General features: G+C 34.3%; 1 protein-coding gene across 1 annotated transcript; it reads right to left on the bottom strand.

Annotated features, from left to right (window-relative positions):
• Positions 1-2,406: 2,406 nt before the first annotated feature.
• Positions 2,407-21,420, bottom strand: LOC124233564 (E3 ubiquitin-protein ligase ZSWIM2-like). Its single transcript, XM_046650708.1, has 9 exons — positions 21,230-21,420; positions 19,955-20,031; positions 18,405-18,445; positions 12,647-12,857; positions 11,323-11,571; positions 7,921-8,005; positions 7,074-7,186; positions 4,697-4,850; positions 2,407-3,219 (listed from the first exon to the last, which is right to left on the bottom strand). Exons 1-9 carry the CDS (start codon positions 21,392-21,394, stop codon positions 2,407-2,409), a joined length of 1,908 nt encoding a protein of 635 aa, XP_046506664.1. The 5' UTR covers positions 21,395-21,420.
• Between the last annotated feature and the right edge of the window lie 2,976 nt (positions 21,421-24,396).

Here is a 24,396-nt window from a genome sequence, read left to right as displayed (position 1 = left end):
GACAGTGGTGTAAGCAGTTCTGCTGCTTGGGCCATACAACCTGGAAGACCCTATGGTATTAGAGGTATTGGTGATGGGTAAAGATGACCTGTGGACTGGATGGCAAGCCCAAGAGAGGGATGTCATGTGGGTTCCAGAGGTTTTGGAACAAGGCTATGAAATTTGCCTTTTGAAAAACAACACATGGCATGCCCTGGTAGAGTTGGAGTCTCTGACCGTGGGACATCAATTGATTGATCACGTATCCACAAATGCCCATCATGAGCTGGGATCTGTCAGATCCATCAGGTCATAAAGTTGCTTGGGCCCAGCAGCAGTCCATCATGATATGGAAGTGGTACATCCAGACAGCATGAGCAGTATCAGAAGGCAAGCTACACGAGCAGAGAGCCCAACCCTTGATGTTATCCAGCAAAGTTGGATAATGTTAGACCAGTGTCGCTCCTTTGGCTAATACCTATGACCAGCTGACAGAGAAAAAAACCTGGGCTTGGTTTCTGGATGGGTTGGCTGGATATGTGAGTACAAATCGAAAATGCATGGCCAACTCCTCACTAGGAGTGGCCTTGAAAGACAGCAATGACAGAAAATTCTCCCAATGCGTGGAGCTTTGGGAAGTCCATATGTCCATCCACACCTAACCTGCTTGTCTGCAATCTTTCAATCCTTCTTCTAGGCCTCTGACCAGCCTGCCACGTCATTCACCACTGCTCAGGGGTCTGTATTACGTTCATTTCAGGCCATTTAGACTTCCTCATAAACAGGGTGACGTTTATTCTTAGAAATCAGACTCCTTTTGTGAAATTTATTTTGTCTAATAAATAACAAACCAAAGAACTATTTAACTTCCCCCACTTTGTCGCCTAATCCACATCCCTGACTCTTGCTGGGGAAGCTTGTTCAGACAGTCACAAGAAACTGTTACTCTAGCAGTTGGTCTCTAGTCTCCTTTTGTAATCAGGGGTAGACTACTTTGTGTATATGCTACTACAATAATAAAACAAATAATAATTGCAGAATGATCATTAATGAGTTTGACTACTATAGGAATAGTGTCCATATTATATCTTTCTTTTAACTGAAAAATGAATTTTCCAGCATCATTATTTTTCTCTACTAGCACCCCAATTTCTTATTATTCTTTTATAGCTATTTCATATGTTTTGCTTTTTAAAGCATATTCTATCCTTTTTTGAAGGATTCTTTTAAAAAGAGAGTGCAATATCTATTAGAACATAAATAATATTTTATTAATTGGAAAGTTATTTTTCAGTTTCCTTCACCTTACCTTACCAAAAAAAAAAAAAGGCTGATAAAACCCTGGATTGCTGACAAATATATTTGGCCCTCCATTTATACATCAGAAACAAGCCAAACTTTCCATTCATGTTTTAAATGCAGCTCACGTTCTAATTAACTCTCAGTTACTGTGTTTGAAATACATTTTAGTAATTACTTTCTGTCTGTGATTAACCTCAACTTAATTAATTATTTCTTTAAATTCAAATGCTATTTTCAAAGAACTTTCTCTGCTTGACAGATTCAAGATTTGTTTCATAAAACTATGCATTCCATCACGATCATGACAAATATTATGTGAGGTTTTTTCCCTTGTTACAGATAATAAAAATCAATGAAATTATCAGTTTTTTAAAAAAATAAAATTTAAGTAGCTACTGACCCACAACATTTAAAAATAGACAAAATAAGAACCTAAGGGTTACATTTTTCAAATCGACATTTTGGAACAATGTTAGTTATTTTCAAAATAGAGCTAGTTCCAAAAAACAGATCCTTTAATATTGATTGTATCAAGAAATTTAGTAGTACTTCTAAGTTTCTTGAAAATAAAATAGTAAAACCGTTATTAACTTGGCATAGCTTATAGCATTATAAGTATTTTTTATTTCATTTTACATATAAGAAGACTTCTTTAAGGAAATAAAATAAAAAAGAAAACTACCATCTGGACTTATCTCTAAGTTTGTGGTGATTATTAGTGCACGAAAATGCAAAAAACATCTAAGTACCTGGAAAGAATCCCTGCATGTTATATGCTACCAAGTGGAATGCTTGAAAACAGTGACTCAACACAAGGAAAACCTATTTTCTTAGTTTTAGCAAAAGTAATTATTTTAATTAGTGTAAAATCAGATATAAAAGTTCCAAAAATTATTTATAATTCAAAACATCCTGAACATTTTCATCAAGACACCTGATGCTCTAAGTTTTATAAGGAATGGGGTCATTTCCTTTAAGTGTCATTATTCAGAGACGAGTAGGGAAAATAACAACAGAGAATTTTCTATACATTTGTCATGAGTATGTAGTGTTTTTTATGTTCTACATAAAACATTCTTATGTTCCATATTCAAATATTTTCTGATGTTAATCAAAAATACATTTTTATAACTGAATTCCCTCCAGTATTAAAGATAGCTCAGTACTTTTTGTATTTAAAGGGTGAGATATAGGCCTTCTTGATAGATGACTACATTTTTGTCTAATTTTCCCCGCACAATTATTATACCTTTTAGACAAATTAGGTTTAGTTGTATCCCAGTTGGCAATATGATTTAAATCTTCTGGAAGGAAAGAATTTGATCTCGTGTTGTTCTCTCTTATTTTAGTACCAAGAGTTTTCTTTGGATTGTGCTTAATATGTTTACAGTCTTTGGTCATCTTCTGGCTTTGACGAGTGTGGTATTTTTCATTGATACACGGGATTTCCATTCCAGCGGGACATATAATATTCTTGTGAGCAATGGAAGGAAGAAATGTTTGAGATGATATTTTCCCAAAGGATCCAGACGGTAAATCTTGAAGATACCTGGGGAAATGCTGGCTAATTTTATATTCATAGATTAATTTTCTTGAATTTGAATCATCTAATTTGATAGAGAATAGATCATCAACTGTTATATTCTGATAGGTATCTGTCGGACTTTGAGGTGTATTTAACTTTTCAGAATTACATTCAGGTATGCCAGGTAAAATTCCAAGTCTATTTTGTTTTAAGACTAATCCAGTACCAGGAATAAAAAGTTCTGATTCTTGCTGCTTTGACAGATGAGTGATGTCTGTGTTTGAAACAGACTGATGTGCGTGTCCATTCACTGCTGTATTGTTCCAGATTAAAGGATTATATATAACTTGTCCATCAATAGGGCATGAATTGCACTTTTGGAATAACCAACTGTCAATACATTTCCTATGAAACTTAAAAAAAAAAGTTATGTTAATCAGAGATATAATTATCATGTTTATAATGTATATTGCCTATGTAAATTTTCCCCACTTTCATTATTGTGTTACTATTACAACTATTTAGCTAAATTGGAAGGTAATTATAATTTATCAAGTTTATTGGAAATATTTTGAAGAGATTCTCTTAAAAATACAATTGGTTATGGGCTGATCTCCATTTTCAACATTAAAATGGAAAGCTTTCCACAGATAATCATTTTTGTAATTTTGTTAAAAACTCACTACTTACTCAAGCCATTACTTTCACTGTTGCTTTCTAATGAATGAAAATTATTAAGTAATAAAAACAGTCATAACTAACTGGAGTTGAAAATGGATCTGATGATGGTAAGATACAAAAGAACAAACCACATTCTTGGGAAGAAAAACTTTCAGACATTTTAAGCAAGGGTGATTCTAAAGCTACAAATGTTTATTTACTGAAACAACTTTATCTCAGAAAATACACTACACAGTTTACTGTACAGGTTACCAACTATATAGAGATCAAGCAATGCTAGACTTTGATTCCAGTGAGTCTGTCACCAGCTATCTGCCCCGAGTTTCTTAAAGGAAGTTCCAACAACATTTAATTGTTCCTTAAAGTTGTTTTTCAGGGGGATGAACAGCCACCCACCGGCTTAAACTGGCTCAGACTGGCCCAAACCATACCACAGGAAGAACACCTGTGCCAAAGAATGAAAAAATGTACAAAAGTAACCTTTGCTTCATTATTGTACTAGACTCACTGACCCGAGAGGAGCTACAGCCTTATTAACACGATGTGTGATGTAGGTGGAAACATATTTAAACTGCACATGCGCCAGTCCACGCCCACCTCTACATGGAATAACAAAATTTCCCTCTTGCATATTCATTCTCTACCCCAAATAAAAGGCATGAATTCTCCTTGTTCAGGGAGCCATAGCTCCGTGAAATTATTCCCTATGGTCTCCATTTTGTTTGCTGCATGATGTAAATAAAATTCTGCTTTGTATGACAACTATTCCTGGTGTAGGTTTTGATTTTACTTTACCAAGGAGAGGACTCACTTGGTGCTGTAACAAGTTCATTTGAAATACTAATTAACCATGTCAAATTAAGCATTTCTGTTCCATCCAAAGAATCAAAAAAATACATGAAGTTAGTATTCTATAAGCTTTTTTTTTACTAATATCAAATGTAGATAAAAGAATCTAATTTAAAATGCCATTTTATCTTTCCTAGACAGTATACACAGAAACGAGTCCTAGTCAATAGGAAGCCATCCTTAGTGCGCAGAACTGCCTTCGCAATAGTGTCTGCTGAAACTCTCCTATGGATACTGTTCAATTTGGACATCTCTGCACATAACACGACTAAAAGAGTAAAAGGAGAGATGTACACTGTCATTTCATTTGTGAAAACTGGCCCTACAGGGAAAGTCAAACTAAAAGGATATGACTTCTACCTTGTGAGTACATGGTAGCAATCTTGTATGTTGACCAAGACAAAATGCCTTCAAACAAAGCCGACACTGGAAACCTGGAGCAAGCAGCTTACTCTTCTTTGTAATCAGTATGAGAGGCAGTGACTTTACCACGTGTTTGGGTGTGTAAACCTGGCTGAATGAGAAGCAGCAGAGAGACACAGATGTTCACAAGTGATTACAGATCGGGAAGTAATCAATAGCACAGGTAATAACCTCCATATAAATAATGCAAACGCATACAATGTTTTCTTGAACTGAAGATAATAAATCTCATACATTGTAAAGTTAAAAAAAATCTATTGTATTGGTCCTGAACAAGATGGACCCAACTTCAACATCAACTTCATAAAGAACAAAATTCAATTTAGTCACTTCAAATAAAAATACCAACCTGAAATTTTTTGATTTGCACTTTTCACATCAGTGAAATCAGAGAAGCATATACTCAAACTATTTCAGTCTGAGCAAATACTTAAGCTTGTGTTTAGAAAAATATAACCCAATTCACTCAGCCATCTGGTAGGAAGTTAGGTGCACGGTAAGCCACATGAAATATTCCAGGCTACTATGAAAATTGGTAGATCGTAATCTATGAGGAAACTCATTTTCCCTTGGGGTATAGACTTGCTACTTCAGTATTGTTGCACCATGTTAATATGAATCTAAAAGTACCAACCAACATAGCTAAGATCATATAATGTAAATTAACTGCTATTTGATGCATTAGCAACAGATAAAACAAATATTTAAAAACAAAATCTTGGTTAAAAGGTGAGATGCATTTCTATATTATTCAAAAGTAATTCAGAACAAATTTCAAATGTATTCTTCAGAAAAGTTTACACTTCTTATTACTCTGTAGTTATACTTCCACCATGCTACAGAAATTCCTTTTACCAAAGTCATCTATTTATCAAGTGAAAAAAAAGAAACTGTGTATTTTTATTATTATTTAAGGTTGTTAACCACTTTTTTTTGTGTGTGAGGAGGATTGGCCCTGAGCTAACATCTGTCGCCAATCTTTCTCTTTTTGCTTGAGGAAAACTGTTGCTGAACCAACATCTGTGCCCATCTTCCTACAGTTTATGTGGGATGCCACCACAGCATGGTTTGACCAGCACTGCTAGGTCCACGCCCAGGATCCAAACCTGTGAACTCCAGGCTACCTAAGCAGAGCGCACAAACTTAACCACTACACCACGGGCCGGCCCCATGTTAACCACTTTCTTTATCTTGAAACTCTTTCATTTATTCTGCTTTCTCTGCCTAGAATGTCCTGCTACCCCTAATATTCTCTTGCTTCCCCCAACAATATCTCCTAAATCCTTAGTTACACAATTTCTCATTCTAATAGGTTGAAGTGTGATACCTAGCCAGGGCCAGGGGAAATGGAGCTGGAGAGCCCTTGTATAGGCTCATTTTATACCCACAAGGCATTTTACGCTCCACAGGAACGGTGGTCTTGAGAGGGTGGAGTAACCTCAGGCTAAATATCTACTGGGTTGGATAGAAATATACATATAAATATATATATATATATATATACATAAGCAAAATTTCTTTGCGTTAATTCATTGAAATCATTTTTTTAATTATTTCAATTTTATCCCATCCTTTTAAATGATCTCTTTTGTATGTTTTATAGTGTACCTAATATGTTAATAATACATAGCATGTTTAATGTTCTTTAATGGATAAGGAGTATGATGCAAGGTCTGGAGGCCTGTCGACTAGTAAATAGCCCAGTGCTCTGAAATACAACCAACCCACTCAGCTCTCTTCCTCCAGGCAGGTGGAAGAGACGGGGAATGAGGCGGAGAAGACTTCCTTCCCCTAGAGGCCAATTACTTCAAAGCAAATATCAAATCCCCCTATATTTTTTCTTTATATAACTTATGTCAGTTTTAATTTTACATTTATTTAGATGATCATTTAATTACTGAGGAAAACATCTATCTTCCTAATATCTAGTACAATCTCTGGTAGAATTAATAATAATAATAGACGTTATTTGAATATTTACTGTGTGTATTAATTCATTACATACTCACAAAATTCCTATGAGGCTGGTTCTATAATTATCCCCATTTTAAAGATGAAAAATATTTGGTGGAGAGAAGTGAAGTAATTAGGCCAAAAGTCACAATAGCCAACTTGCGGTTGAAATAGGACTGGATTCAGACAGCCGGACTCTAGAGCCTCGCGCTTCACTTGCACATTATAGTGTCATCTGGTGTATAATAAGTGCTCAACACATATTTATCGAATAAAGGAATGAATAAAACTTGTTCAAACTGAAAAATCATTTAAATATCCCCACTCATACAAGAAATGTAAACTTCAGTGAGAATCTTACCCTTGCTTTTCTTGAAAATGTGGTATCTTTTCTTCTATCTCATTTTTAACATCTCTATTTTTTACAATTTCATCTGATCTTCCTTCTAGTGACTTCCATCTTTGATTTCTCTTCTGTAATAGGTAAAAAGTAGATGTTACTTTGCAAATCATTGAAATTTTTATTTTGTAGATTAAAATTAGTAAGTTGAATATCAATAACATAATAATATGAATAATAAAGACATCATTTTTTAACAGACCTATTTTTTTACCACATTAAAGAATTTAGAAATTATTAGTGAGGCTAATATACTATTGCACAGCTACTATAACAGCATTACTTTTTAAGGTAAAAATATTAATTGATAATGGGAACTGTAGATGTTTTAACTTTCGTAGTAAGTAGAAAGTTGCATTTTTCTTTAGCACCAGGAGATACTTACTTTTTAAGTGTATGGTTCAAAAGTTTGCATAGAATTCCATGAATTTCATTATTGTTGATGTAAGAAATTTTAAAACCACAAATGGTTGTTAAGGTTATGGTAAGTCAATTTGTAATGCCAAGATCTTTTTTAAAAATGAACTTTCAAGTTTGATGGCTGCAATTCCTATCTTTAGGATTTATGTATAATGTCATCAGATGTTTGTTATTGTGCTGGATTTTGTAAATTACCAATGTGAGAACTAGTTGCCTTGTAAGTCCCTATGAAAAGGAGCTTTCCTAAAAATATGGTCTTAGGTTTTTATTAAAAACAGGTCAGTTCTATTTCAAAGTGTCATCTATTCTTATTATTCTTAGATTTACTTTACTCAGATTTACAACAGGACAATGTAAATGCTATACGAAATCAAGATGGATACTGTACCTCACGAAATGTAAATGGGTGAGAAAGATGGTAGCAGCTATCAAAACATTCCTGGCATAAGTGATATTCTATACATTTGGTACACCTAAAGATGAAAAACACCAAAACATAGAAGAAAATCCAATTATTTTGATTTTTTTTGGTAAAAAATTTTAGCCAAAATTTCCTGGGAACTATGCAGATATGACAAGCCTACCTTAAATCTCAACCTGTATTTGTTTCCTATTGCTACTATAACAAATTACAACGTTAGCAGCTTAAACTTCACAAATTTATTATCTTAGAAATTTTGTAGGATGGATGTTTGACATGGGTCTCAACAGGCTAAAATCAAGGGGTCTGCGGGGTTGCATTTCTTTTTGGCGGCTCTGGAGATCTGTTTCCTTGCCCTTTCCATCTTGGAAAGGCTGTCCACATTCCTTAGCTTAGCTTGTGGCCCTTTCCTCCATCTTCAAAGCAAGCAGTGCAACATCTCTCTGTGCCTGTCTTCTATAGTCACATTTCCCTCTTACTCTCTTCCTTGCCTCCCTCTTCCACTTTTAAGAACCATTCTGATTATACTGGGCCCAGGCAATCTAGGATAATCTCTTTATTTCAAGGTCAGGTGATTAGCAATCTTAAATCCATCTCTGCAACCTTAATTCCCCTATGACAGATAACCTAACATACAGGTTCCCAGCATAAAAATGTGGATGTATTTGGGAGGGTATTATTTTCCCTATCATCCATCCCTTCCATCATGTCTTCCTGCAGTACTTTAGCCTTTGTTTACCTCCTTCTCTAAATTCCTATAGGATCTGCAGCCTATTAGATATTCTACCATTTGATTATCCAGTGTTTTCCAATTCTTTCATGAATGCTAGAGTTATACTTAGCAGAACACTTCTTAAAGACAGGAATTGTATTCTATTCTCTCTTTTCCCTCACAAAATGGAAAAAGCTATATGTATAAAAAGTTCTCAATTAAAACTATTGATAAATCTAAAAAAAATTCACTTTCCACAGAAGCTTATCTCAAACTTATATCATTTATAAAAATTTTGCCACAGCACAGAATTTTAATTTACTTGCATCAATATTCATTAAAAAATATTTTAAGCAGTAATCAAATAAACTTATATTCTTCCTCAAGTTATCAAAGATTTAGAAGATTTCCATGAGAAATTTTGGAAAATATGTTTTTTAGACATCTTAGCAGCAAGCACTAATTTATTCATTATTGCTATCTATACATACAGGGAAGATTCTTAATAATTAACATTAATTGGTCAGAGCTATGGTGCAGTTTATTTGATACATCAAAATATGCTGGGCTAGAAAAAGTTAACCATCTCTATATTTTAACATATATATCATATTTTTGAAATTAACTTCCCAAAAGATAAGTAGCTACATTGTGAAACTCGAATGAAGAAGGAACTGAAAAGCTTTCTAGTTTATCTTGTTTCCTACTCAATCTGTCCATAAAACTTGTGGAAACAGTTTTGCACGCTGATAACTGAAATGTCAGCATTTGAGGGAATGGAAGGAGGGTGAAGTCACACACGTTGGAAATGCATTCTTGAATTTGTAAAAGGAGATTGACAGAGAGGTGAATAATTGTGAGCCAAGATCACAGAGGAGAATTATTCTCAAAGGCGTGTGTAGAGCAGTGGGCAGGGAGCAGAACAGTGGAGATGCCCGTACTGAGGTGTACGAGGAAGAGCCATCCACGAGGACAGAAAGATCAGTCAGAAAGCTCAGAGTGACAGAGGAGTGCACTGTCATTAACAAAATACTTCAAAGCAAGATTTGAAATAGTTTACTAAAACCACACAAGAACAATTTGAGGAATACATGACTGTGAGGACTAAGAATTTTACACTGTGGCTCTTCCATGTCCTTGTCCTCCAGGGCTGCTCCTCTCAACCCCTTCTTTCACTTGTCACCTCAGCCCTTTGCTGTTCTTATCCATCCCTCTTGAAAAAATTTAAATTGCCTGAACAATGGCTGTCAATACTGAAGATCCAAATCTTTCCTTTTCCTAGAGCCCTCTTTAGCCAACATTCTTGAAACCAGCTGAACATTTTCTCCTAAACCTCTATGAAAATTCTGCCCTTCTCCCTCAATTTAAATGCTCCTTTGCAGCCTTCTCTGGCCAGCCATTTTCCAATGAAAACTTTTGCTAATGGTGCTCTGGCTGATTTTCTTCTATGTGACACATAGAGAAAACAAAGGACTAAAACAGTTCAAAGGAGAAAGGTATCATTTGCTGTTGGGGTGACAAAAAAATTTTTATGGTCTTATCAGAGGGTTTAAAAAGATATATTAATTGGGTTCATCATAATGTTATTCCAAGAAGACTGAAAAGTAAAAATTTTCAAAAATTTTTTAAGATTGAAACAAAGTATTTTCTTCTTAAACATATAGTCAAACTCAAATTTTAATTAAGAAAGGAATTTTCTAAGCATAGGAATTAATAGATGTTTTATTGTGGCAATTGTGGGAATGTTTGGAGATTACTCACAAAAGTAATGAAAATTGTTTTCTGTAATAAGTACAGACACACCTTGGGGCTACCGCAGGTTCTGCTCTAGACCACTGCAATAAGCGAATATTGCAATAAATCAAGTCACACAATGTTTTTGTTTTCTCAGTTCATATGAAAGTTATGTTTATACCATACTGTAGTCTTTTAAGTGTTCAATAGCATTATATCTAAAACAACAATGAACATATCTTACTAAAATGTGACACAGAGACACGAAGTAAACAAATGTTGTTGGAAAAATGGCACCGATAGATCTGCTCGATGCAGGGTTGCCATAGCCCTTCAATTTGTAAAAAACGCAGTATCTGCAAAGCTCAATAAAGTGAAGTGCAATAAAATGAGAAATACCTGCATCTTGTTGTTGTTTTTGTTGAGGTATAAGATACGAAAGAAAACAAAATGTACTCATTGCAATATGGAGTAGGGAGAATTCGATTAAATATTTAGTCAATCTAGTCAATATCCCTCTGGCTCAATCCTAGGAGCTTCTGGCCATGATCTCATTGGTGGTTCAAAGAAAGTTACAGGAGTGAGAGGTCTAGCAGAGCTCTTAGCTTGGAAACTTATCTTGGCCAAAGCAACAAAGCCTATGTCCAGAGCTTCCAGGGTAGGATGCTACTTTAGACTCAATCTAGACTGGAGTGCATGGCCAATACTTTGGTGTAAGTGAAGAAAATATAACAACTGCAGTTCTTGAGGTACTGAGCTGACAGAGATCACCAGTCTGGAAATCCCAGTAAGCAGCCCTCACTTAAGGCAAACACACTACGCAGAGGAGGAAGGCAGCCTAGAAGACTGGTGCTCTAACGCTCAGAGTTTCCTAAAGTTAAAAAAAAGGAATACGTGTTTATAATTTCACTGATGACACTTACTTGTAACATGTCCCCTCAATTGGAAATTGTTTACAGATATTACAGGGAATTCCAAGGTGTTTGTCCAGTCGTTCTTTCTCAGCTGCAGTTACAAGTTTGCTAGAGTTTTTGAATTCCTCTAAAATAAGTTTTAAGGGTGAAAACTCATGCCTACACAGAGGACATTTCAGCATGGAGGTGTTCGATATATCCTGATAATCAGCTAAGATCTTCATGCATTTTATATGAATACTATTGCCACAGCCAAACCTGTTAGAAATAAAATTTGTTTACCAATTTGTATACAGCAAAGTTATCCATCTATCTATCTTTATCTATCTATCTATCTATTTCCATCTTTCTATCTTATTATTCTATTTTATTTTTATTCTATTTTATTATTTCTTTATCCATCTATCTATCTATTTATCTTATTGGAACACAATAAATCTATCATCTTAAATTTAGTACATCAGAACTCCAAACAAATCCTCCAGTCCAATGAAATGGTGGTAAAATATTTTGCGTTATTAAATTATTTTTTATTTTAAAAGTGAGAATGAATACAGTCTTGACAAAACAAAAAATGGTAACAATAATAATTATTTTTTAAATAGAAGGCATCACAGAAAGCAGAGATGTCACCTCATTTTTCTAGAAATCACACAATATGTGGTAGCACTCAGTAAATATCTGAGAGAAATAATATTTGTGGAAATAGTTAATAATTTTAAAATATGCAATAGAAGCATAGCCATATAAAAAACTACAATGTGGATGAGAATTTGGGCAAATAATCAGGTGAAAAAAAGAATAAAAAAGCTTAGTAGCAAATGATTACCCAAATTTTCCAAGTCCAACTTTACAGTGCCTTGAAGAATAATATAAATATTACACTCTCAATAAACATTTGTCTATAAGTGAAATTTTGAACTATTTAAGTTTAAAGATAGAAGTTTGAAAAAGCAAAAAGAATTTTTATAATTTTAAGGTAAATTAATCTTTACTTTCAGAAAACTCTTTGTAACTCCTCGAAGTTATGGCATTTATTCACGTCTATAAAACAAAAAAGTAAAAATTATCCTATTTTAATAACTTAAAGTGGAAAGGGGAATTAAGTGGCGTTGTTTTAATTTTCACCCTTTACAATGTAGCCCAGAAATATTTAGCGTAAGAACAGGACATCTCACAACATACACATTAGGAAACAAAAGAAGGCCAATTAAATGTAATTGTTTAAACATATATTGTTTCTCTATCAACATGTCTTATAACACAATTACAAATTTATTAAATTAGAATTTTTTCATAAGTTTTTAGAATCTAAAGAAAAAAAACATGTCACCTGCAAAAGGTGACAGGGAGCTTTTTCTCCAAAAGTACTTCTTGACAAATAGAGCAGATATCATCTGAAGCAATTTCTTTCTGTTTAATGTACCCATCTTCTTCAATATGTGCATTTGTGTCATTCGTTCCTCGTTGAGGAGTTTGAACTCGGTGTATCCCCCGAAGCAGATCATTGATTTCTCCTTCCACAAGACCTAACTGCAACGCAGCTAGGGAAAAATCCCCAAGTACGAAAATTCAGTGGCAAATTGGAGATATAGAAATGTAACAACTTATGCTGAAAGTTAGAATTTTCTTTCAAAGATCAGAAAGACGGTTTTGGTTGAATTATTACACTGACTTTTACCACTTTTGTATTTCTTTCAGAGCCAAAAAGTCAGGGAAGAGTCATTTATAAAAAGAATGGAAATTCTCTCTTTTTTTTCTTGTTACTGAAAAGTCAGTGCAAACAGTGCATTGGAAGAGTTTTGGATTATTATATGATAGTGTTCATCCTTGGGTTGGTGTTATAATCATGTCTTACATTTTGATCTGTTCAACTTGTCCATAAACAAATATTTTATCAAGATACACGAGTATTAAAACAAATAGGTGCAAATACATCAAGGGGAAACAAGCATGTTTGAGTAATTAGTGTAATTAATATTTGTTAGATAAGTAAATGAATGAACGGATAATGGGAGAGCAAGACTCAAATAATTGTGCCTATTTTCCTGTCTCAGTTTCACGTGTCTACAAGCGTCCTTCAGTGATTTGGTCAGTATTCCTCAGGACAATCTATTAGAAGCTATATCGTCTGTACCCTTGTATGTGCGTTCTTTGAATGCTAAATTTTCTCCATCCTACTGTCCTTACAAGAAATTGTGTTCTAAGTACATATTGTTTTGATCAGGGCATCCTAAATTCTTTATTCCTTGCCTGTCCCCATGCTCCTTCTCCTTAACCTGCCGTAATTTAAATGCCAGGTGTTATTGGTCCCCCTGAGTTCTCTTCACTTTATATATTCTTTAATACATATAGGTTAAAGAATTATTTGCCAGATAATGAAAAGCTCCATTTTACTAGAAAGACTCCCAATTAAACACTGAAAATATCATAGATACATTTCAATACAGAAATCTCTGTTCCTTGTCTGAGGTGGGGTGGCAGGTGGGACGTGGGAGGGTATCATACTTTAATTGACCATTACTTTGGAGGATAAGGGCTATTTGTCACAGAGACACAGCAGCATATGCTCTCTAAAAAAAGGGGGAGGAAAATGAAGAACAAAAGATGTGCTTTTGGGAATAAAGATTTTTTAGGGCAGCAGAAATACTGAAACATAAAAGTTCATAAAAAGAGCTGGCCATAAACTGTTCCATGTGGTATAACATGAATTGGAAAATAAAAGGGAGAAACAAATTCTTCTGAAATTAATTTGGAAAAATGAACGCATGAGACTATGAAAGAATATTCTTTTATATGGAAGAACAAGGTAGCTAACCTTATCGGACATCACAATGTATTATAAAAAAACTATAAATAGTATATAAGAATTCACTAAGTACTAAATATTATGAAACAAAGATATAAAGAAGCACTATTCAATAACTGTTATTGAGATGACTGAGTGGCAATATGGAGAAAATTTAATTAATTGAAACCAAATACCAACATCCAATTTACACCAACACAACGACACATGGATGCTATAATGAGAAATAAAAATAAAATAGAAAACTAGCGGAAAAAACCTCCAAAGGGCTCTTTATCAATAGTATGGAAGAAAGATAGCTTTTAAAGAATTGAAACAATACATATGAAAGGAAAAGATAGTCAGCTTTAACAAGACACAAAAAATCCATATGTATAACAAAATTTAATAAAGCCATATAAAAGTGTATTACAATATTAGGAAAACATTTGCAAAGAGGGGTAATCACTATATTTAGGAAGAGTTTGTAGTTTTATCCCAATAAATAAATAGCCAAAGTATAATTCATACAAGAAGTACAAATAGGAAACAAGGCAGTAGGAGGTATTCAATTTCATTAACATCAAAGAAAAGTGAGTCAACATGAGAATGAGGCACAGACACAGAATAAAACACTAAATAAGCGATAATAAAGAAGTAGAATATTATGTTTTGTTTGCTTTATGTTATTTATTTTTGTATTTAAAAATGCAAAAGTATATTGTATTTTGTATTTAAAAAGTTATTTGCAAGCATTTTAGATCTTCTAAGGATATGTTAGATGTATAGGAGAATTTAAACTATTTTCTTATTTAATTTACTAGGAATGAATAGGTTATTATGAACTTTGTATCTGGCATTTTTTCCCGTTTTGTGTGACTTCATCTTTTTAAATAATATTATAGAAATATTATTAACATTACAAAATAGTTCTATGTATCTTTAATTATTTTCTTTGGGGACTTTATGCTGTTAATGTCTTTCATTACATGCTTCGGTAACGTGGTCAAATGTGTCTAAAACATAAATCGAAAAACTAACAAAACTAGCAGAACTTTGATATATTGCTGAAATTAGAAATCGTGAAAGTATTTTAAAGACTAGTTTGACAGTACATATAGGGGGCAGACACAAAAATATTAATATTTTTACTGTAAAATCTAGTTAATGAGACTTTAGGCTAAAGAAATAATTGAAAGAATAAAAATCTTCAAGTACAAAAAGATAACAAGTAGTTAGAAATAAATGCTTAACAATGGAATAATGTTAAATAAATTATGATATACTATATTCAGTGAAATATGTTAGCCATTGATGACTTTAATTACAGAGATTACGTAGCATTGAAAATATTCATAAGGTAACAGTTGTGATAAAAGCAGAACATAGAATTCCCACAGACTGTTAGGCATACATAAAGTCAAAAAGGAAAATAGAAAATAAAAAAGTTGAGTATATCTTAGTGGTGGGAATTTAAAAAAAATTCCTTTAATGTGGTTTTAATTTTATTTGTAAATATTTAATTGAAAAAGGAACAGATGGCATTAACTAGACATTGTATTTAGAAGAAACCAGTAGGTAATAAATCTAGGTTTTCCTGGGAAACTTTTGTTGGACGATGGGAAAAAGAATGTTCAGTGTCCAAAAACTGATATCTTTATATAAAATTTCTGCGTGATCATGATTACAGGTCTTCAAAAATAAAAGAGTTCGGGTTTCTGATATATAACGCCAGGGTGCAAATAATTGTTTCCAGATTTGTTTTAGAAAAGAATCTACGAATGACGTTTAAAACACTCCTCCTTCATTAGTAGTAATCATCTCCTCCACACTTATGTACATATTTTACATAATCCTAATAAATAATTGTTTATAGCGTTCTTTGAATTATTTTAATTTTCATGTATTTTTGTTCTAGCTTTCATTTAAGTGATAAATTTCAAGGTCACTAAGACTTGTTTTTTCTTTGAATATTTGTGCATATCGAATTTCCTCAATGTTGACTAACTAAAAGTTTTAAATACAGGAGATATGGAAAATCTTTATTTTAGTAGGAAGCATGAATTTTCAAAATTCATGGTTTTCATTTTCAAAAGACATGGCTTCTGCCTTTAAGAAGTACACAGGATAAAACAATATGAAGTATTAGGGTGATCCATATGAAATTGTTGTTTTGGTGGATGAAAAAAAATCCAAATATTAGCAATTCATATGATTCAATTTATAAAAAGCACCTAGTAGATACGCAGTACAGTAAATATTGTTGAATTTAACTGAGTAGAGCTGCACTGTCCAATATGATAGCCATTAGTCACACGTGGCTATTGAGCACTTGAAATATGGCCAACGTGAGTGAGAAACTGAGTTTTAAATTTTATTTCATTTAAATTGAAATTGAAAACTGATAATCTGTAGTTATTGGAACATTTATAAGTATGTTTGTAACAATTTGGGTACTATGTGAACTATTTTTCAACTGAAAATTTTATGAAGTTTAAATGAAGATCAAGAATTTCCAATGAAAGTATAGTGTCTGAGTTGAGATATGCTGTTAAGTGTAAAACACACACTAGATTTTGAAGACAATTAAAAAAACACACAAAATATCTCATAATTTTCATATTGATTATCTGTTGACATAACATTTTGATGTATTGGGTTAAATTAAAATATATTATTAAAATTAATTTCCCCTGTTTCTTTTTACTTTTTATAATATGGCTACTAGAAAATTACATATGTGGCTCACATATTTCTAACGGACAGCCCCAGCATAAAAGCTTTTGAAAATGATATGGAAAATAGTGTACAGAACAACTAAGATTTTGGAAAGGATGTAAACATTTAAATTCAGGTGGGTAAAATGGAGAAATAGAGAAGAAAACAACATGTATGAAATCATACAACCTAATCGTTGCGTATGAAGGGATTAACAGAGAGCACAAAGTAGAGAGAAGTGACCTTTCAGAAAGAATCTTTTGTCTACAGTGTGAAGGAGGGAGCAACAAAGTGCAGGCACTGAGAATAAGGAGGCTGGAAAGAAGAGTACTAAGGGCTGATGAAGTTTGAACAAAGGTGAGAATGAGGATGGAGAGATGAGGATACTGTTGAGAAGTAAGTAGGATGTCATACAAACAGACTTTGTGGAATGAGCAGATATATGAGAGAAGAAGAAGGGGGTGGGAATCAAGGAGAATCCTAAGGTTTCTAGTTTTGGAGACTAAAGAAAAAAGAAAGCCAATACGTGAGGTCGGGAATATAAGAGTGGAGCACATATGGGTGAAATTTGGTATTTAAAATGCCTGCGGGACCTTCAAAATTAGCTGCCCAGAAGGCAGATGGAAATACCGGTCTGCTAAGACATGGAAATCACTGGCATAGAGGTAACAGCTGGAGACACAGAAAATGGGAGACATTTCTCAGGGAATGTGTAGAGTGAGAGAAGAACACAAAAGAAAAATCCCTACGAAACTAATATTATTATCTAGTATAACTTTTAAATGCCTATTGTGATTATACTTATTTAATAGTTGGGGGGAAATGAACTTGCCTAAATAGAGCCAATACTCTGAAAAAAATTAAAAACTGATTATTACTTTAATTCTTTATGAATATTATGGACATTTATTAATAAATTTAAAAGTGCCACGGCAGTTCTTAGATAGGTCTAGGGCTTATTTAGGTCAAATGACTCCTTGATGGCAGGGAACACTTCCCTAATGATGTTTCTTTATTATAAAATGTACAAATCCAAATGGCCTGTAATAAAATTATTTTCCTTTCTTTTTTATTTTTGAGGACGCTAGAATTTAAAGTTACACAACTATATGCCTGACTCTAAACTCAAGTTAAGTACTGACATAAAAACTATTTTACTCTAAAAAATATATTTTTTCTTGCATAAAAATGTCAGTCAGTAAACACTTTTGAATGAAATTATTGTGTCATGTCAACTTCTATTTCTGGGATTTAAAAAGTTACGTCTGTGATTTTTCTCAGAATTAAAATAATTTTAGATACAGAAACTACTGTGAGTCTTTGCTTAGAACACATGAGAGAGATTTTTTCTACTGAATAACTGGCCGTTGTTTCACTCCTTTTTTTATTAAGTTCTTTTAAATTTGAAAACGATACATAAATTTACATTTTTTATTAATAAAGAAAAATGTTCCATCTGTCTTAAGTGTAACAAATGGAGATACAGAGAGTTGTCAGATTGTCTAGAAAAATGTCTAAATTTAGAATATGTGTATAAAGAAAAGATTAAATTTCCTAACTTCAAATTAGTAAAAATACAACTTACATTCATGATTCCTTGGAAGCTTGAATTTTTTCAACAAGATCCTAAAATTCACAAGTAGAAAAATAAAACATTTACTTCTGACATAATCTCAAAAGATATTATTTTGTTTTAATTTCAGAATAGGAATAACATTATAGAATTTATATTGCTGAAAGTATTATGAATAAACTTAAAACTTCATTAGTTTTCTGTTAGTCGTTAAATTCATCTTTTAAAATAAGCATATGTGAGAAAAGTATACTAAATGGAAACAAAAGATATTTGCAGTAAAGAGATTTGCCAGAGTGAGTCCATGAATTTTTTTATGACACAGTCATTCACAGAGAGAGGCTAGTGAGGGCATTCAGGTATTCATAGCACTTCCTTTAAACTTCCCTGGAAGTTTTGGAAATGGAACAATTTTCTGGGTAGAGTACCAAATGACTTTCTACATAGACCACTTTAATGTATACAGAAAAAATATTTTAAAATATCACCAATTAAGATGAAATATGGCTTCCTTTTAAAGTGGAAAATATATATTAAATTCTTACTTAAACATATTAAATATACTTTAGTATATTAAATACTTGGAGTATATTTCCATTCAGTTTATGGTTTAATATACTGTAAAAAATGAGTTACATTACATAAAAATTAAAACAGAATGCCCTTGCCCTGAGGAAACTGGTATAAAATAAAAATAGAAAAAACCTATTTTAAGTATAACAAAACCAAATTGCAAGTTTTAAAGGACTATGTTTTATATCTTTATGTTAACTAGAGCTAATGACATATGTTAGTAGATGCTCAATAAAAACTGATCAAAGCAAAACAAAACACTTGGTAAATAAAAGCATTAGAAATAACAGCTACATAACCATTTTTTTGCCAAAAAGAAAAGCATTAGAAATATGAGATACATACTCTTTTCTCAATTTCTTGTTTAATTTTTTTCCCTCAAATATCAATTACAAGTTTTCTATAATAATAGAATTAATGATTTATTGGTATAACTTTAGGTAAACAAAATGAGTTGATTTGGCTTTAAATGGAAAGAATTTGTTTTTCATTTCTAGGAATCTTTTACAAATAGGTCCTGACACTAGAAGAAAAATTTCAGATTCGATAGAAGTAATCTTCAGTAGAGTGCTACTCATATCTTGAAAGATTCATAGTCAAATGTTTATTTTAGAAAATAAATTAAACAAACATCATAATGAGCCACATAATTTTCATCAGTGATGTGAATCAGGGAGTTTTTTTCTGTTTTGTAGTTAGATTTCACATTTATACCTAATGAGAGTCTAAAAGTTGATTTTTTTCTTCTTAAAAACATTAACATTGCAAACATACAGAGGTGGTAGTATGTTTCTCAACTTAAACCTTACTCAATTTCAGAATGAAATAAAATATCCACAAGTATATTGATAAACTATGACCATTTGACCTTTATACTCTCCCAACATCAAATTTCTTTAATCTTGCAGTACTCAAACCATGAAAAAGGCAAAACATCTTATATACCAAGATGTTTCTTTGTGGAAGACCTTCATTACAAAGTTACTCACCAGCATATATGCTTACAAAGCTCCCCTCCTTTCAGAAACGTGGAACAGTTACAAATATGAGGATTTCCTAGAAAAACCTTTAAGGGAAAAATGTATTGTTAAAAAAAAAAACACTCCAGTTAATTTTTAGAGCTAGAGTAAACCTAAGTTAATAGATAACAGGATTAAAAGAGATTTCAAGAGAGAATTCAATTCAGTTTAGGTGACTCCAAAATGTTGAATAGTCTACTGGGACATCTAAAGTCTTGACATGAGCCTCTAGGCTGGTTTTTCACTTCCATATTCTTTGCCTCAGTCAACAACTTGCATTACCAGTTAAGACTTTTTCAGTGACCTGCACTCAGGTGGGTGAAAAGAAATCTAATTTTATAAGTTAGAAAAAAAAAAATCTCTAAATTTCTTACTGAAAGGAAATGCTATCTTGCAATGGCCATAAAAACCTTTTGTAAGACAGCTCATCTTGGACTTCTGTTTGTTTTGTACTTTTGTACTTTGTACTTTTGTTTGACTTTAATTTTATTCAGGGAAACTAATTTTATTCACCAAGACTATATTGACTAAACAATTTATTAAATACAATATTTTGTAAGCAACAAAATAAAAGAAGGATGCCTTAAATAAGCACCGGCTAGTAATCTGTATTCAGTACCTAAAATGCATGACACTAAATTAAAATTTTCCAAGTTAACTCCTGGGAGGTGGTGCAGAGGCTGATTTTTGAGCGGTGAGTGGGATATACGAATATGAAATATCTGCGGTCTTTCAATAAAATTAAAAAGAATTTTTATTCATTAAGACCTTTCCAAGGCATCGGCATTTAAACAATACTTTAAAGGGCTCTTGTTATAGCTTGAGAGTTACTAAAGAGTAAAGAAAAACCGATTTATCTTATTTAGCAAATATTTACGATACGTAAACAGATTGAAGGATTTTCATTTCGTTTGCGTTACAGGGCTAGTGACTGCTAACAACTGATCCAAGAACGCCTGTAATGCAAACCATATATTCATACAGAACGTCTCAGTTTCTCAAGCCTAAAGATTAAGGGTCATCATCGTCCAAGAGCTGGATTCAATTTGGACTCCTAACTTTCAATAATGAAACTTTTCTAACAAATTCGAGTTCCCTGTAACTTGCATAGCTTTGGAGTCTGGAACACTGGCAGGTGGGGTGCGGCAGCGAGCGGCTGCAGGGATTGCGGGGGGCCTGATACAAGGGCGGCCCCGGGGGCCCGGCGGCAGGGCGGGAGCGAGGCCAGGAGGGGGCGGTGGTTACTCGGAAATCCCTGGGTTCCGGCTCCTCCTCCCTCAGCAGGAAGCCGGTGGGGCCCATCTCTCGTAGGAGGTAGATGCTGCTGCTCAGCGCCTGCTCTTGTTGCCAGCTGACGCGGTCGCTCAAGTGCCTTCGCCTTTCAGAGGCCTTAGAGCCCCGGCGAAGCATCCTGCCTGGGCTGCGGGCGAAGGCTGCCGCCGGCCGACGCTCCCCGAGGCGCTAGCCGGTCTCCGTGACGACCGCGCGCTCGCCGGTTGCCTTGGTGACGGTGGTTGAGATCCGCGGATCCCAGCGTGCCTTGCGCAGAGCTCCGGCTGGCTGGCGGCGAAGGTGCGGGCGGGTGTGGATTCCACAGCTCGCAGCCGCCTCCACTCCTTCCGGAAGCAATGCTCCTCTCTCAGGAGTTTTTCTGATAACCGGCTGGCCGATTGAAAAGCTGGCGGCCTAAAGCGGAGCTGTCAACTCTCTCGCGTTCCTTCAGCGGCATCCTCGCAGGCAGGGCTCATGAAATCTGTGTTAGGACAGTCTCGCAGCCAAGTTTCTGTGTGGGCCCTGGATGCTAAAGTTATCCTGTGATGATTCCTCATCTTTATCGGAAAGCCCAGAGTGATGTTTACTTTCAGCAGTATTCCACAAACATTTTCCAATTGGTCACTACGTGCATAATCCGAGCGAGCTGCTGGGGAAGAGCAAAGATGTAGAAGACAGGAGGTCTAACCCTAGGAAGCTAGATCCTTAAATCGGGGTGTGTGTGTGTGTGTGTGGTCTTAAAGCGAAGAGATCATCTCTAAATTGCATGTTGGGTAGGGCCCATTAACTGTGCCCTCTAGTTTAACAGACCCCTGTTCTAAGGAATAAGATTTCCAAGGTCTGCAGTGTTGACCCAATACTTCAAATTGCCTGTGAGCTTTGTTACCAGGTTCTAGGGGAGAGCTGTAACAAGTTAAGATATGACTCAAGTAAAGAAGCCCTATTACTGGAATCTCTTCAGGAAGTTGAAATCAGGAAAGAGCCACTTGATAGTCCAGTGACATAAACAGAGATGGAGGATATATGTCCCGTTTTATCGTGGGAGGAAGCCACAACTAGGTTATGTCAAGAACAGGAGAGGAGAAAATGGCAAAGGCCACAGTATGAAAGATGATGGAAGTGGCAGCTTTCACATGTGAGATATTTGGATAAACACTGTCTGGTCCTAGGTCTAAGGTTCTAACTTACTAAATTTCATTTCTAGTCTCCTATTCTAATAACTAATATACATACTACTATACTCCCAACTTTATCATCAATTTAATGGTGTCAGATGTTAAAACATTATACATTAGGAAAAAACCTCATACTGAAACCAAAAGAGATTATAAATTGAATTCTCTTAGTTTATTAATACTTATAATTAAAAAACCCAAAATAAATTAATGACAATCTACACTTTCTATTTAACAAGTGAGTTGGGTTTCAGAGTGAAGGCACTTTAGTCAAACACCATTCCCTCTCTTTCTCTCTCTCCACATATATATATACACGTAATATATATCTCCATATATATTATATATGCATTATGTATATATAATTATTTAAACATTACCTGAAGAGAACTTTAAAAAAAACAATAGTGAATAATTAAAACTGTTGTGTTTTATTTATTATAATTAGATAATGATACTTGCTCTGTGTGTGATAACACCATTTTCATAAGGGTCACATGTTTAAGACACAATATTCATTATGTGAACTGAATATAGGTTCATAAATTCCATTTTGGGGGATGATAAAAGTAACAATATTCATGCTTTCATGGAAATTAAAAAGAGAAAGCACAGATTGCTAAACAGAACTTTAGTCTAGCTGAAAGACATTTGTTTTTGTATCTGTCAATTAAGACTTTAAAAACATTTTTATAGCCAGGTGACTATCCCATATGTTTGCTTCATCTCTTAAGAGTTTGTGACAGGGGTAATATTTTACAAATATTAAATCAGGGAATTAGATTTCTCCCTTAAATTCACAGCATTCCCCTCCAAGTTACGTTTTGAAGCATGCTGCCCCAGGGAAGAGGGAAGTGCTTAGAGCTAGAAATAAGTCATTGATAAGCTTTGAATTTCATGAGTTAAGTTTTAGCATCTTTAACAATACAATTTGGTCATGTAAAATAGGAATTCATAAATTACTATAGCTCCAGGTTAAGATATAAAAAGCTGGGCCTAGACCTTGGAATTGTATGGAAGAGAATGGCCTAGGGGTGGGGGTCATGGGGAGAAGAGTAACAGAAGTCAGTGGAAGAAGTCAGCTGCCAATCTCAACCTGGGTGTGTGTGTGTTGGGGTGAGGGTGGGAGTAGGTGGAGGGATGGATTGAAACATTGAGATGAGTTTGGAAAGACTGAGAACACCTGGAACATGTGTGTGTGGGCAGTATGCTTACTTCTGGAATAGTGTTAGGGAGGTGCAGGCTCCCAGGAAGCCTAACACAGGATGAGCAGTATGCAGAGACGCCAGTGGAAGACAGGTAAGTGAAATGGATGTAATGCCTTGGCTCTCAAGGATTAAAGACATGCAGTGCATATAAGAGTTTGTGTTTACCTCTAGAGAATGAACACAAAAGAAAGGCAGAATACTAGTTAGGGTCTGACAGAGAGGATGCAGAACTCAACGATTTCAAGACTGGAAGCAAATAGAACCAAGGACTCCAGGGGGAGATGCCAACATGACACCTTCCATTTTAAAAAAAAGTCAAATAGGGCCAGTCAAAATCCAGTGATTACCAACAGGGAGCAGTTCAAACTGGCCATAGTGCGGAAGTGACCAGCAAGTATCCAGCGGACATTTTATGGGTTCAAGGTCCTCATTTTTGTCATCAGACACGTGGTTACATAAACTTCATTTTCCTCCTACACTCATATGCCTTTTTGGAGAGAAATAGGGGATGGGAGAAAATCTGAAATGCTAAGCATTTTTATCCGTAATAGTGACCAAGGCGGCATTAACATTCCCCTTAGCTTGACTAAACTCTAGACAGGTTTCTTCCTGACTGTAGGACCAGGACCTCCCTTTATTTTTAGAGCATTTACTTTAGAAAACTTTCAATTGTAAATTCTTCTCTACCCGTTTGAGATGTAAATCTTGCCAGCCTCCTGCCAATAATATCTTTCTCAAGGACCTGTGAGCCATCCCC

This window comes from Equus quagga, unplaced genomic scaffold (genome assembly GCF_021613505.1).
Source record: "Equus quagga isolate Etosha38 unplaced genomic scaffold, UCLA_HA_Equagga_1.0 205_RagTag, whole genome shotgun sequence".
NCBI classification, from domain to species: Eukaryota; Metazoa; Chordata; class Mammalia; order Perissodactyla; family Equidae; genus Equus; species Equus quagga.
The sequence above is the reverse complement of the archived record's forward strand: the minus strand, read 5'-3'. Positions and strand labels throughout refer to the sequence as shown.

Excerpts from the sequence above, each read along its gene's own strand:
- LOC124233564 (XM_046650708.1), bottom strand. The coding sequence starts at position 21,394 with ATGCTTCGCCGGGGCTCTAAGGCCTCTGAAAGGCGAAGGCACTTGAGC. Across the intron at positions 20,032-21,229 it reads CGGAACCCAGGGATTTCCGA|GTTTTTCTAGGAAATCCTCA; the intron begins GTAACCACCGCC and ends TTTCCCTTAAAG. Across the intron at positions 18,446-19,954 it reads CTTTGTAAGCATATATGCTG|GATCTTGTTGAAAAAATTCA; the intron begins GTGAGTAACTTT and ends TGTGAATTTTAG.